Source organism: Haemaphysalis longicornis, unplaced genomic scaffold, assembly GCF_048455015.1.
Source record: "Haemaphysalis longicornis isolate Haplotype H1 unplaced genomic scaffold, Haemaphysalis longicornis Haplotype H1 scaffold_12, whole genome shotgun sequence".
Classification (NCBI taxonomy): domain Eukaryota; kingdom Metazoa; phylum Arthropoda; class Arachnida; order Ixodida; family Ixodidae; genus Haemaphysalis; species Haemaphysalis longicornis.
The window spans coordinates 63,701,781-63,715,419 of NW_027526225.1; the positions used below are offsets into that span (position 1 = coordinate 63,701,781).

Sequence of the window (13,639 nt, forward strand, 5' to 3'; positions counted from 1 at the left end):
GCATCTGCGGGGGGGACAACTCCACATTCACCTGAAATGCAGGCTACATGAAGAAGCTCTACAGCTTTCCCGGAAAATTCTGAGTTGGGGGAAAAATTAAATCCATTCCACTCAATGTGAAAGCTGTCGGAAGTGCAGAGCAGTGATTCACCATAATGGGCTGTGGTGTCGTTATCCGCTCACTCTTACCACCCATCATGCTCTTCGCCGCCCTGTCTCATTCCTCTTCTGATGAATTCAATGGAGGTTTGTCCAGTGCAATTCAAATTTCCCGCCTTCGCAGTGGTCGCGCACCCCCTGCCTGAAAATGCGCCAGCGGGAGTTCTGTTCTTTTTGTGTTTGCTTTTCCTCCCACATGTGCCGGCGTTGCACTGCCACTTTTTTTTTAGCTTACTATCGTACAAACCAACCCAACGAGCATTCCTCACTAAATGAATGTGGGCGCTGCCGGTTAACTACGTATAGTTTGCCTCAAATGTACCTTCAGTTTTCTTTGTGCTAAACAACGAGGACATGTGTGACAAGCACCAGTGGTTCACGAGTTTCAAACGCTTATGACTATATAAACCACTTGGCTTTCGAAGCCTCTTTGGGATGCTGTGACGACAGAAAGCTGTGTGGCTGTAGTACTTGGGCCCAGCGAGCGAGCTACGACAACAAGGCGAGCGCCTAAAGTGCTCTGCACTTAAAATTCTCCCGGTTCAGCTTCATAAGGCAGTTCGGGGTTTGTGCCCAGCATACATGATGAGCCAGTGTTTGGGAGTGCAGTGCAAACTCATTATGGGAACCTCACCGGACTGGAAAAATCCGTTCCCTGTAGTGGGAGTTTCTTTTGATGGGAATATATTTGTTGCAAAAGCAATAAATTAACCATTGAGCAAAAAAGTTGTCGTCTGGCATGCGCATCTAACAGCGAAATGACTCCCTTTGAAGTGTTGTGTAGCGGGAGGCATTCCGTAGTGCATGCTTAGACACAGCAGTTGCAGAAGGTGGCCATCACGTTGCAGATGAGGTACAGGAGTGGTAAAACGCAGCCCAGCGTGCTAACAGATTCGCAGGCACACCCCGTCGTCCCCAATCCTCCCAGTTCACGGTGGCAGTAATGAACAGCAGCGTAACGTGTAAGAGACAGGTTGAAATCATTTCAAAGCATACGGCGGAAGCGAATTGCAAAGTAAATGATCTCAAGTGGCAAGAAAACGAGCCCTTCAAAAATGTGGCCTGAACTAGTTATTTCAGGTGTTCAATTGGACATGAATGCTTTCGCAGTCCTAACCCTTGAGAATTAAGAGCTGAGGTGTCCTTTTACTTCTTGATGAACAGTTTTTTTTTGGTTGCGAGATACTCATGGCGTTGGGATTCCGTTTACGTGGCAATTCTGTGTAATTTGCATTTAACAAGAATCTGCTGTGGTGGGTTCGGAAGTTTTCACCAAGCAGCCATGGCTTGCTCTGGGTGACCAAAGAGCATGTTTGAACGACATATGGGTTCTCGCAGTCTTGCTAGCCATGCAGTATGACGTAGGTAAATGACATTGAGGTTACAGCAGAGCACAGCTAGTGAATCGAAGTTAAGGACACTGAGTCACTGTAGTGTAGCAGCAGTGCTGTTAAATAATGCCGTGAAAACATTTTGAAAGCATTTTTCCCCCTAAAGCAAGCTCAGTGTTTGCCATTGAAAGGGGTTTCCTTTAGCTCATGTGACCCCTATCTCAAGCAACGTGGCAGAGTGTAAGTGGTTTCAAAGGCAAGATGGTACACAACCTGATTTAAACACTTTGTGCCCGTGTCAAGATCGCAAGTGTAAAGGCTTTCGTAGTAAGGGCTTTCTGAACCCAGGGTGACACTTTGAACTTGTACAGCTTGGCAATAAAGTAGTGGGATACAGTAGAACGCCGCAATAACGAAAACGCCAAGGAAAGCCAAAGAATTTTCATTTGCGAAAATTTCGTTGCTGCAAGAACGAAACATAAACAGCAGGAAAATCACCCACAAATCAAATATTTTTTTCCGAAAGTCGGTTGTACTACTTTGCGAGCCTGACCTTGCAGCAACTTCACAGCTCAGCTTTCACACTACAAGAAGTGCTTCATTGCTAGTTGTGCGCGCCTAAGGACGACCGCATTGTGTCAGACGCATCCGTAACATCCCACGGGCTTGCCTTCCCTGCACGTTTTTCTCCTTGGTCTTTCGGCACGCAGTGTGCCAGAGCCTGAAAATGAAGTCCAGCTTCTTGTGTTGGTGAACTTTGCCAGTGAGTGGCACCTCGTTGTTCCAATGCTGTTTACACAATTGAGTAACCACCGCTTTGCCGAAGTCCGAAAAGGCCTCAGCCGTCAATGTATTGTATTGCGCACGTGCGATACTAAAGTGGCAACTATGCTTTTCAAAATGGTAGAGAGCCAAACTCATTGGCGCTATCCTGACTTGTTCCACTTGGGCAGTGATGGCTGCCTTATCTTGTAGTGATAAGAACTCCCGCTTTTGGGCTAGCGGAGGCGTTTTATCAAGAGCAAACTTGCCGATCGCCACGCGTTCTAGGCACTGTAGCCATACAAACAATGAACGCACGCCGGCTGCTGTGTCGTGAGTTACTGTGTGTTGTCCCCTGGGGATGTCACTGCAAGGCTGCCCGCCGCAGTCTTTTTTGTAGACAGATATTGCGGCGGCCGTGCAAGCGTACCGTGACAGAAGTTTATGCAATTTGAGTCCACAGAAAATGCATTTGAGCATGCTTTGGACACTGTTGTCCTCAAATGGATAGATAACATGCCAGCTGGACTTGCAGTGAATTTCGTTAATGCGGGATCGCTGTCCAAACACATTTTGTTGCTACGAGATATGAAATACAGTGTAACCTCAATACAGTCAAACCCCACGATACCGAAATCCCGCCATCACGAAATTCCCGCAGCAATGACATATTTTTGGATACCCCAATGAATGTCCATAGAAGCCCATGTATTTCATATCTCGCTGCAATGAAATGTTTGTGGAAAGCAATCTCACGTTAACAAAATTCGCTGCAAGTCCAGTTGGCATATCTACACATCCATTTGATGATAACAGTGCCCAAAAAGGGCTCAAGTGCATTTTTTTTACACTCAAAGGGAGTAAACTTCGGCCACAGCGCGCTTGCATGGCCGCCGCCATATTTGTTTACATAAAAGTCCGTGCAACCCATAGAGTTTCATACTAATATATACTAGAGGGAAATCTGGCGCCACTGTCTAGGGGAGCCGCGCTTCAGCGAGCGTGCCGTCATGTACTGGGCAGGCACGTTCCACTTGTCCTTAGCATGGCTCACGAACAGGCTGAAAAGTTGGCTTTGGCTGCAAAAATGCAACAATATTACTGCAAAAAATTAATCAAATTTGTTCTGTTATTATAAAATTAAAGTTCCCGAAAGATTTATTTGTCAGAGATTATTTAGAAGTTTCATGGAAGGTAAACAAAAAAAACAATGTTATCCCTTTTGGCTTCAAGACGAAAAAGAAGCCATGTGGCTAACCAAGCCAAGGAGGCGAGGAACGTCGCTAGCTGCAATGGCACCGCCCACGGCGGCCCGCAAATGCAGCGCCAAATTTCCCTCTAGTATATATTAGTATGAAACTCTTGGTGCAACCAGCCTGTGGAGACAGTCTTTGCTTTGGCTTGGACTACGGCTTTTATAGCTGGTTACCACTGAACAGCATGCGTGCATTCATTGTGCGTGCAGCAATCTGCATGTTTGCTCTCAATCAAAAGCTGAACTTTTTATCGCTACAAGATAAGGCAGCCACCATTGCCCAAGTCAGTGGCCCAAGTGGAAGAATGGAAGATAGCACCGACCAGTTGAAAAGCAAGGACACCGCCCTTTAGTGGTGCACGTGCGCAAAACAAAACAATGACGGCTGTGGCCTTTTTGGACATCAACAAGGCAGTGCTCACTTAGTTTTGTGGACAGCATTGGAACAATGAGGCGCCACTGCCTGGCAAAGTTCATCAGCACAAGAAGCTGGACTTTGCCTGCACACCCAGACATCCTTGGGGCCAAGGACCACGGAGAAAAATGTGCTGAGAAGGCGAATCCATGAATGTTCTGGATGTGTTTGACATGATTTGGTCGCTCTTAGGTGGGCACGACTAGCAATGAAGCACTCGTAGTGTGAGGACTGAGCTGTGAAGTTACTGCAAGGTAAGGCTTACAGAGTGTTATAACTTACTTCCGCAAATAAATTCTCAGTTTGCGGGCAATTTTCCTGTCGTTTATGTTTCATTCTTGCGGCGACGAAATTCCCGCAAAAGTGAATTTTTTGGCTTTCCCCGGCGGATTCGTTATTGCGGGGTTCAACTGTAATACGTCACCCAGGTTTTATGACCCGCTTCTTACGACAGATCACCGCAGTCCTGGCACACATTTCTCATAGAAACCAAGCAATAAAAAACTCCGATTGTGCACCGCTCTGGTGCGCGCAATCCGCTACGTATGACGGACGCTGGCGGGGATAAACCGGCGTTTTCCCCACCTTTTAGGCCTCTTGGCGCTGCTTGATGTGCAAAAGTAAGCAGCCTACGGTGGGTCCCGCAAGCTAGCAGGCGGGTACTGGTGGGCTTGAGCCTATGACGGCCCCACGCGGCAGCAGAGCACCAATGCGCCAGTAATGAGAAGTCAAAGTTTAGGTAGCCAGCCGGGGGACCGCCAATCTGAAGCTCACATTGAGCCAAGCTGACGAACATTGAATGTGATACCCCACGGTGATAACCAAACTCCTGCTTTCCTCGCCCGCTTGCTTGCCCTCACCTGTAAACTTGCCTGCGACCTTGGCAGCAGTCTCAGCTTTTCCCCTCTCATATTGTTTGGCCCTGTTACATGTCTTCCGTCCTTATCTCACGCACACAAGAGGGAGGGGGGCACAAGGTAGGCGTTATTTTATATATAAACTTGAGATTTCAGTTAGGGCTTCACAAATTACACGAGGAAGAACTAAATATAGTAATTTGAATAAGTTCTTAGCCCACCTGTTGCGTGAGACCGCCTACTAGGGCGGCATTTACCCTTACCTCGATCATACGACACCCCGGGTCATACGGCGCTTTTACGCAGTCCCTTGAAAGTCGTAGTATTATCGGGGTCGCACTGTACATGGGCTTTAATGGACATTCGCTGGGGATCTAAAAATATTTCGTTGCCGCGGGAATTTTCTAGCCGTGGGGTTTTGTTATCTGTACGTTCATTACCGTAATAACGATAGTGGAAATGTGAGGGTTCATGAAACACAAGTAAATTAATGCAAAGTTCAAAAACAATGTTTTCGCTACATAATAAAAATACCAAGAGAGGTCTAGTTTCGTACAACCAAATGCATGTAGGTTTTGCTGGGCAATAATAATGTATCGCAAATTGAAGCAAGTGGAGCATACCTAAACGACAACAAAGTCATCGTGCCGGTCTGAATAAATGTGTACTCCGGTTCCACATCTATGCTTGTGGGCACATTTCTTGTGCGGATTACTACGTTTTCGCATCGACATCAAATCCTCTGGTTAGACGTTGAGGGACAGTGACAGCCGCGGCTGAAAATTGACTTGCAATTCATCGGGGATGAATAACGTGAACCCGGGTTCGAATGCAAAGCATTAAACTTGAATGCATTGCACTTCACAGAGGTGCTTCTTTTTTTCTTTTTTTTGCATGAACTTTGTGTTCCTTGTGTTCCTACAGCCACCAGGGTGGATAACAGGGAATAGACCTAAAAACGCATACAGCAGATATGAGTGTCCTTATATGTGCACGCGAAAGAGATAGAAACGTTTTAGAGCCGCTTTAATATCTCCTTCGTCTTCAGATTCTGCGAACGCAGTGGGAGGGAACAGTTTTTGATAGCTGTCGTGTATGTGCGCATTCTATTTATCGTTTCAGGAAATGGTCGGGAAGTTCCTAGCAGATTTCTACAGCATCAGCGGACTGACGTTCGAGTCCCGAAAAAGGTTTGTGCTTATGTTTTCCTTTGGCAGGTAGCTTTTGCAGTGCCTTGGACTAGCCTAGTATCACCAAAAAAAGCATTCTTTTGTGTCAAAGCTTTGAATTAAAGCTGATGTGTTATGCTACAGGAGGAACTTTATTTACTTCAAATATTTGTTGCACATAATGATCCTACGGAAAACCTGCCTCCGATACCAAGGGGAAATATGCATAAATACAGTAAAACCTCGTCACAAGAGACACTCAAGGGACCCGGGAAAGTTGTCTCTTGTAACCAAGGTCCCTTGTATGCGAAGTTGCTAACATGATGATCATTCGAAAAACCAACCGAACCATTTTCATTCAAATGTCTCTCATAACCAATTGTCTCTCGTAACGACGTTTTACTGTATAGTCCTTGTTTTTTGTTCTCGTTGTTCATGATTGTTCTTCACTTTCTCAGGAGAGAACATCTAACTGAGGAAGATCTTCACAAGAACAAGGCGATGATCGAAAACCTTGCACGGGGAAACACTGTCGGCCTGGAAAATGCTGAGGTATGGCTAAAAGTTCGGTGCTGTCAATGTTCTCTTACCGCGTGAGTGTTTCTGTTTCACCGTTTCTTTATCTTACTCTGCTCTGTGTGGTTATATTGACCAAGGTAGTTTATTTTTTCACGTGGTTTTTAATTTTTTTATTTTCTGAGGTGGTCTATTCACTGAAGTGACTATCATCCATGCTGCTGTGGGCTTGAAAAAATTGAGAGAACTGCACGCGCGGTAATGCAGATATCAGCGGCAGCTGATTGTTGTTGCGTGACAATTGCGCAGCTCGATCTCCAGCACATACTTGTTTATTAGTGCTTCAGACAATCGCACAAAGAATCTGGTCAGAGAATTGATTAGTAATGCTCTCTATGGATGCATGCACTGGCTCTGGTTATACCAGCCCGGGTACTGCTCAAAATAGTCTGGAGCGGGTGCCGTTTCAACACAGACACCATAGCAGTCGTTAAAGTAGCAGCCTTGTGTGTTTTTGGCATTTGGTGTTACGAATATGCATGTAGCTGTAGAAGGGAGCTTGAATCTTATTCTTTGAGAATCATGGAAGGTGGAATTGTTGAAAGATCGCGACATTTCGCTCTCACTAGGCTGTTGTCATGGCTGTTAGGGGGCAGTTTATGGGCGAAAGATAATTTCAACACTCTTGACTTTGATTTGTAGGAAACCATGGCTACCAGGAAATGGGACTAGAAGTAGGAAAAGGTGGATAACTGAGTGAAGGGTTGCTTATTAAAACATGATCTGCGCTGAGAATAGATGTGGACAGCGCAGAGTAGGAGTGGTTGGTAATCTGAATTGCCTTCATCCCGCAGTAGGCGTAATGAGGCTGATGATTATGATGATGGTTGGTATCTTCCAGCATGTTGTATGGAGTTTGCCACAACTGGTTTGCCACAACTGGTGCTATAGGAGTCAAAGAAGTATTTTCACACGCCTGTATTGTATGATGAATAAGCCTCATCAGAGTTGTTGCTAGAATTATCAGGCAACAGGGGTGCTGGAAATGGGTGCGTAGCAAACCATTTGAATACGTCGTGCTGACATATCTAGCAGTGCTGGTCACAGTGGGGACGACCTGAGCAAGGGACTGCAGTACACGCTGGCAGTATTTCATCGAATTTTGTGTCTAGAATCGGTGCAGTATAAAACTGTTGCCCTAGAGCATGATTTGTCATCTTTCTGGACATTTTCTGTGCTTGCTTTATTACAGTCAAACCCACTTATAATGAACGCGATAATTCTGCGAAAAGCGGTCGTTATATCAGTATACCGTTACAGCTGGACTTACCTTCAAAAGTAGGGAAAAAGACAAATAATGAGGTGTGCTACCGTTTTATCATTGGAGCCACCCGCCCCCAGTTCTGAAATCGGGGTAACTGAGAAGACGCAGTATCAGTAAGCAGCCATGAAAAGCGGTCGTTATATCTGGATGCAGTTTCAATGGGGAGGACCTTGGCTTTGTATGTCTGAGAAAATTATGTCGTTCTAGCCGATATTTTGTTATATGTGGGGTCATTATAAGTGGGTTTGAGTGTAGTCATTTTTAATAATGTACAAAGGCTAGGTAGGACGTCAAACAAAACTGTTTGTGAATTGTGTCCCATCTTCCAGTTTATTTATTGTTAATATTCGTTTTTTTCCTTGTGTTTATTCAAAGCACACTTTACCTAGTAGTTGGTTTACTGACTGTGACGTCTTGATGTCAAGTCCGCTAGCTCGTGTGGACAGTGATACTGTCGCTAAGTGCCTCATGGCAACGGGCAGCCGGAAACACACCATTGGAAAATCTGCATAAGTGGAAAACCCATGTGGGTGTGGCTTTAAAGCCCTACCGTACAAATTGGGCCGATGAATGAATTAATCAGTGAATTCTGCTTTTCAGCCCCAACGACGGAGGTCCCTACCACCGCCGCCACCCAGGAGGGTGACCTTCAACGAGTACATCTCGGCCCCACCGGGGAGCCCGCCCACCCTCGGTCGGCCACCCGTCACCAAGGTGACCACCAAAGTTTTCAAGGCCACCGTGGGCATGGTGAGTGCGTCCAGGACATTGTTCTTCGCCCTGGAATATGTGCGAGTTGTGAATTCATGCTGGAGCTCATGGACGACGAAGATCATACGAGATCGCGAAAGTCAAAGGTGGAAGCACTGTTTGTTGAGGTTATGGTGTTGGTTGCTGCAGTTGCTTACAGCTGAAATGGCCTACATTTTAGTTTGTAATTGAGAGAAAAATGTTTCTGGTTTGTGTTCACTGTGACTTGGCGACCAAGCATGTCTGTTATGGGTGAAAAGATGATGGTGTGTTTTTTATGGCATCTAATAGTCCCAGCTTTAAAGTTGCGTATCTTGGGGATGCTTTATATCATTCTGTGAAGATAATACAAGCCTCGCAAACGTCCGAAATAAAGGGTGGCCGTGATGATGGAGAGATTTACACAGTCTTTCTTCTATTTCAGAGTCAACAGTTCCCCCTTACCGTGAGCTCGTAAGTACTACTTTGAATGCTCTCTCTCTCTTTACAACTTCGAAATGTGTATTTGACATTCTAACGACCTCTTGGTACGCTTTACTTTTTTTTTTTTTTTTTGCTCTTGTCTTTTGAATGTGAAAAAGCCGTAATTGTTCTGTCAGCGTGATTCTATTGGTTTAACCTGCCTGCCTGTTCCTTCCCAATGCTGCTGGCAGTCTCTTGAACGTGCTTGAGGTGATCGCCCCGTTCAAGCACTTCAACAAGCTGCGGGAGTTCGTACAGATGAAACTGCCTCCTGGCTTCCCAGTCAAGATAGGTACGTTCCCTAGTTTCCTGAGCCCACCCGTCCAGCGAGGTACTGTTGCTTTCACCAGATAACCACTCATTATCAGCTGTTGCGAGCAAAGGTATTGCAGCAGTTGTCCACAGAAGCCGCCCTCACAAAGGCCGCGAAACAATGGCAAGCTTGTAAAACAATGAATGCTTATCATTCTAGCTGATGTTTTCTATTTTTCAGTCTAATTAACCAAAGATGACATGGGTCTAGCCTGTACCGAGTGCAGACTTGCGTTTGAGTAACCATTGATGTCTCTATCTTTCAAACTTGTTGCAGGCTTCCCAACCACTACAGTTAAACCTCGATATAACGAAGTCTTACTTGCGGGCGAAAATTTCGTTAAATCGAGAATTTCGTAAAATTGAGGTTTTGATTTTACAGTTAATTTAACCAGTCATTGAGGTTTCAAAACCTTGCCCATCACTCAGAAACAACTGCTATGTAGTTACCTCTCCACTTAAAGCGAAATTTGTACTAAAACTAGCCGCGAAAATTGTGTGAATTAAGAGCTTCAACACTTAAACAATGGAATTCGGATAGCCCACAGTAGTTCGTGTCGTCGTAAAACCGGTGCTTTTTCTGCAACGCCTCATTAAATATGATAGCAGACTAGGTTTCCACTTTTTCTTTTTTTCATTTCGGTCACTACTAAATGGCGCTGTTAGTCAATTGAACCCGCGTCCATGCCCCGTGAACTTCACCCCGGCAAGGTGCTGGTTCGTTACTCCTCTTTTCGTCTGTTCAGTTCTAGGCTTAGGCGCGGCGTTGAGGGGTGCGGCGGGGCAACAGCGGAAGGGTGTTATGAAACTTTCGAAAGACCTTTTTCATGCACAAAGGCTCTGCAGTATGGGCGCGTGATGCAACCACGACACTCGAGATAAGCCATGATGTTGAGCGGAGTACACGCAGACCGCTTCACTTAGAGGAGCAGCGCTTACGTGCTCCCGCTAAAGCGGAAAGCTTACATTAAATACCTTACTTCACTTAGGTATTTACCTTAAATACCTTAGATACCTTACAGGTATTTACATTAAATACCTTACATACTTCACTTAGTGGAGCAGCGCTTACGTGCTCCCGCTAAAGCGGAAAGCTTACATTAAATACCTTCTGGCCAAATTCGATTAAGCAATTACTTTTATGCCCGCTGAGCCCTAAAGAAACTGATTTCTCCGCATCGCAGCTGTTAAATGAACACTTTTTGACCACGTTCGGAGAGCAATTTATTGCCACCAGCACTCGATGTTCAAGCCGTAGTGAAGTCCGTAAGCAGTGCTTGGCGTTTCTTGACCAGGGTGGGCTTTACGGGACGCTCGTATGCTGACAGCGCTAACAAGGCTTGCTCTTAAACATTCACGTGTGCCTGCATGCCTCGCCGAACGTTGATGGCATCCATCACTTCGGTGGCCTTCGGTTTCACCGACACTTCCTCAGGCTCTTTTTCGGAACACTTTTCTTTCTCTTGGAGTGCTCATGCTGCTTATAAGACCCACCTAATGATGCACGAACAAAATATTAGTGTGGTTATTAGCGAGCACAACCACCGTGAGCAAGGACTCGTAGAAAAAACACTTGAAGTAGGCTTCGGCAGCCTAAGCATAGAGGGCGCTGGTGTAAACAACGATGGAGACGTCAAAATGGTGGCCGCACTATTAAACTGTCCGTGGCCGGTAGCGGTTTTTGAGCAGCTTCTTTCATCGCTTTTAATTGTTGTCAACTGCATAATTCACCGCTTTTCTTTTATTTTATCCTTTTAGGAGTTAATGTGAGTACTGAATGTTTTCAATGTAGGCTCTGAGAGGCAAAATAAAACGTGCCTCGACCGGAATTTCGTTCTTCCTTTCTCGCCATGACTTCGTTAAATCGGAAGCGCCGCACGAAATTACTTCGTAAAATCGAGATAAAAGTACATGCATTTAGCGAAATTTTGATGGCAAACTTGAAAAAATTCGTTATATCGCGAATTTCGTTCAATCGAGGTTTGTTATATCAAGGTTCAACTGTATTCGCAACTCCTACCACATATTTGGTTCGTAACATCACAGTCCTTCAATGCTTTTACTGGTCATGAAGCTTTGGTCGTCCAGTCTTTGTAAGCATACGCCGCCTGACTCTCACGAACAGTATTTATTTTCTATTTATTATTGTTGTTTTTCTTTCTTTTTCTTTTTCAATTCCTGCTGTGGCCGATGACTGCACCTGCGTCCTCTGGCTTTATTGCATCATCGTCTTTACAGATTAAAAAAAAATTCTGCGTTTTTTTTTTTAGAACCATCAACTAACAGTCACAGGCTGTTACTTGATAACGCATCGAAAAGTTGAAATACACATCGTTCAGGGTATACAGTTAACAATTTAATTGCGCTACAATGCGCAGATCGCGCCAAATTGAGGATAATAGTGAAAACGAAAGTGCAATACGAATTTGCAAGGATTTAACCCTAACCAGTGAGCGGTTAGATGCGGTCGCTGGAGCTACTCGCATCCTGCGGGTGGTCTGCGCGGCTGCGTCAGCGCGCCTGTGGCTTGCGGGGCACGTTTTTACAGGGAGAAAATGCTCCATGTGGTTCCCGCTGATGACCGCGTAGACGATGAAGCTCCGTCAGAAACAGAAACAGTGTGCCAGCTGTGTATGCACGCCACGCAGTTTGCAGGCAAGGAGCCCGGTCACGGACTCCGTGGCTCGCTGCATTCGTGGTGTTGGGCAGCCCGTGTCGCCGTTCGCGTTTTATTGAGACCCCGTTTCGGCGCTTGCGTCTCCCATAATCTACTTCTGCAACCAAAATTTCGTGCCTGAATCTCCGTGAAACTTCGTTACATTGAAATTTGCGCCAACGGGACTTCGTTACACAGAGGGTGAGAATACATGGTGTGCATACACTTGAAGTTACAAAAAATTCCGTGGTTCGTTACATCGAGGGTCTCGTTACATTGAAGTTTGTTACATCGAGGTTTAACTGTACTTATTGGTAACGTTTGCTATCCGAATAAACACAACGTAGTTGCGCATCACTCTGTTTTGTAAACACTGCTTTATACGGTCAGTGATGTGGATAATATGCGGGGCTGTTTTTCTTGCCCTTCAGTAGGGTGTTGGGGCAGATTTCGCCTCAACGAATTTCCGCTTCAACAAAATTTTTTGCCCGTCCCATCAATTTGCATTGTAGTGGGATTCGACTGTATGCTCAGAAATGGTAGTGATTAAAACTGCAAGCTCATACTCAAGACAGACAGGAAAATGGCTACTCTTAATACAAATTTACACGGTACAAAAAGTGGCGAGGCGTCACGCACACCATTTTGCCGTTGTATAAACTAACTCTGGCATAAGTAAACACTATTAATTGGCGCTGCGTCCTGATTCTAGAAATACGTAGTGTGAATGACGATCAAAGTCGTAAGCGTTTCGCCCGCTTTCAGGGCCGTGATGAAGATCTCCTTAACTCATCTGGAATCTCTGAACGGGTTGAGGAGCATATAATCTTTTTTTTTTTAATTTTTACACTGTTATGATTATACCTATAATATGATTTATCATTTTTCTTGTCAAACCGAGGAAACCGATTAATCAGTCAATTAACTGATTAAAGCGTGCCGATTAATTAGGCTAAAATTTTTGACCGACGCAAAGCCCTAGTGTTTAGACTGTGTGGTATGCGAAATACAGTGAACTCCTGTAAAGAGGAACTCGGTTAAGACGAATTCTCGCTTATGCCTAACAACGTGGGAACGTTTGTTTGGTTTTCCATCGACCCAATGCAAAAAAAAAAAAGCCACTTAAGACAAACAGCCTTGTGTACTATTTGGTTAAGACGAACAACCTTCAGGGTCACCTTCACTGCTGGCGGTTCTGTGTAGCAAACATGGCAGTCTTTGGCAGGGTGCAGCTGGGCATTTATGCAACTAGCAGGAAAGAAAAATAAAGGAAACCACAGCGTGAAGTGAATTCGCACCACGGAGGAAGGGAGGGAGGGAGAAAAAAAAAAGACACCCGGATAAAGCTACCACTTCTCCCACCCTTCAACCCGTGGAGCCCGCGCCAAACTGAAGAAAACAAAAGAGCGAGGGCAGGTTTTATGGGTGCTCTGCTGTGGAGGAGAGAGGTGCAAAACTAGAAGTTTAAAAGAGTAACAAATAAGTGACAACAAGACTTCCTGTTCACGGACGTAGCAGCTCTTCTGACCAAAGCCGTTTCTCAGTGGAAGGATCGCCCCTAGAAAAATTAAATACCAGCAATGCATTTTCGTTTGGTAGCGAAGCTGTCCTGGTGTACAATGGTGCACAATGCTGCATAGAGATGCATGGGATCTTATGAAGGTATTTAAT

The 13,639-nt window shown here is 45.2% G+C and overlaps 1 protein-coding gene across 1 annotated transcript in view; it reads left to right on the forward strand.

Annotated features, from left to right (window-relative positions):
* LOC144162756 (ankyrin repeat domain-containing protein 13C) overlaps positions 1 to 13,639 on the forward strand; it is a 41,046-nt gene that overhangs the window by 16,414 nt on the left and 10,993 nt on the right. The window contains exons 8-12 of the mRNA XM_077693402.1: positions 5,902 to 5,969; positions 6,407 to 6,500; positions 8,389 to 8,538; positions 8,963 to 8,991; positions 9,192 to 9,292. Of these exons, the coding sequence (XP_077549528.1) occupies positions 5,902 to 5,969; positions 6,407 to 6,500; positions 8,389 to 8,538; positions 8,963 to 8,991; positions 9,192 to 9,292 (442 nt within the window). The remainder of the gene's footprint in view (positions 1 to 5,901; positions 5,970 to 6,406; positions 6,501 to 8,388; positions 8,539 to 8,962; positions 8,992 to 9,191; positions 9,293 to 13,639) is intronic.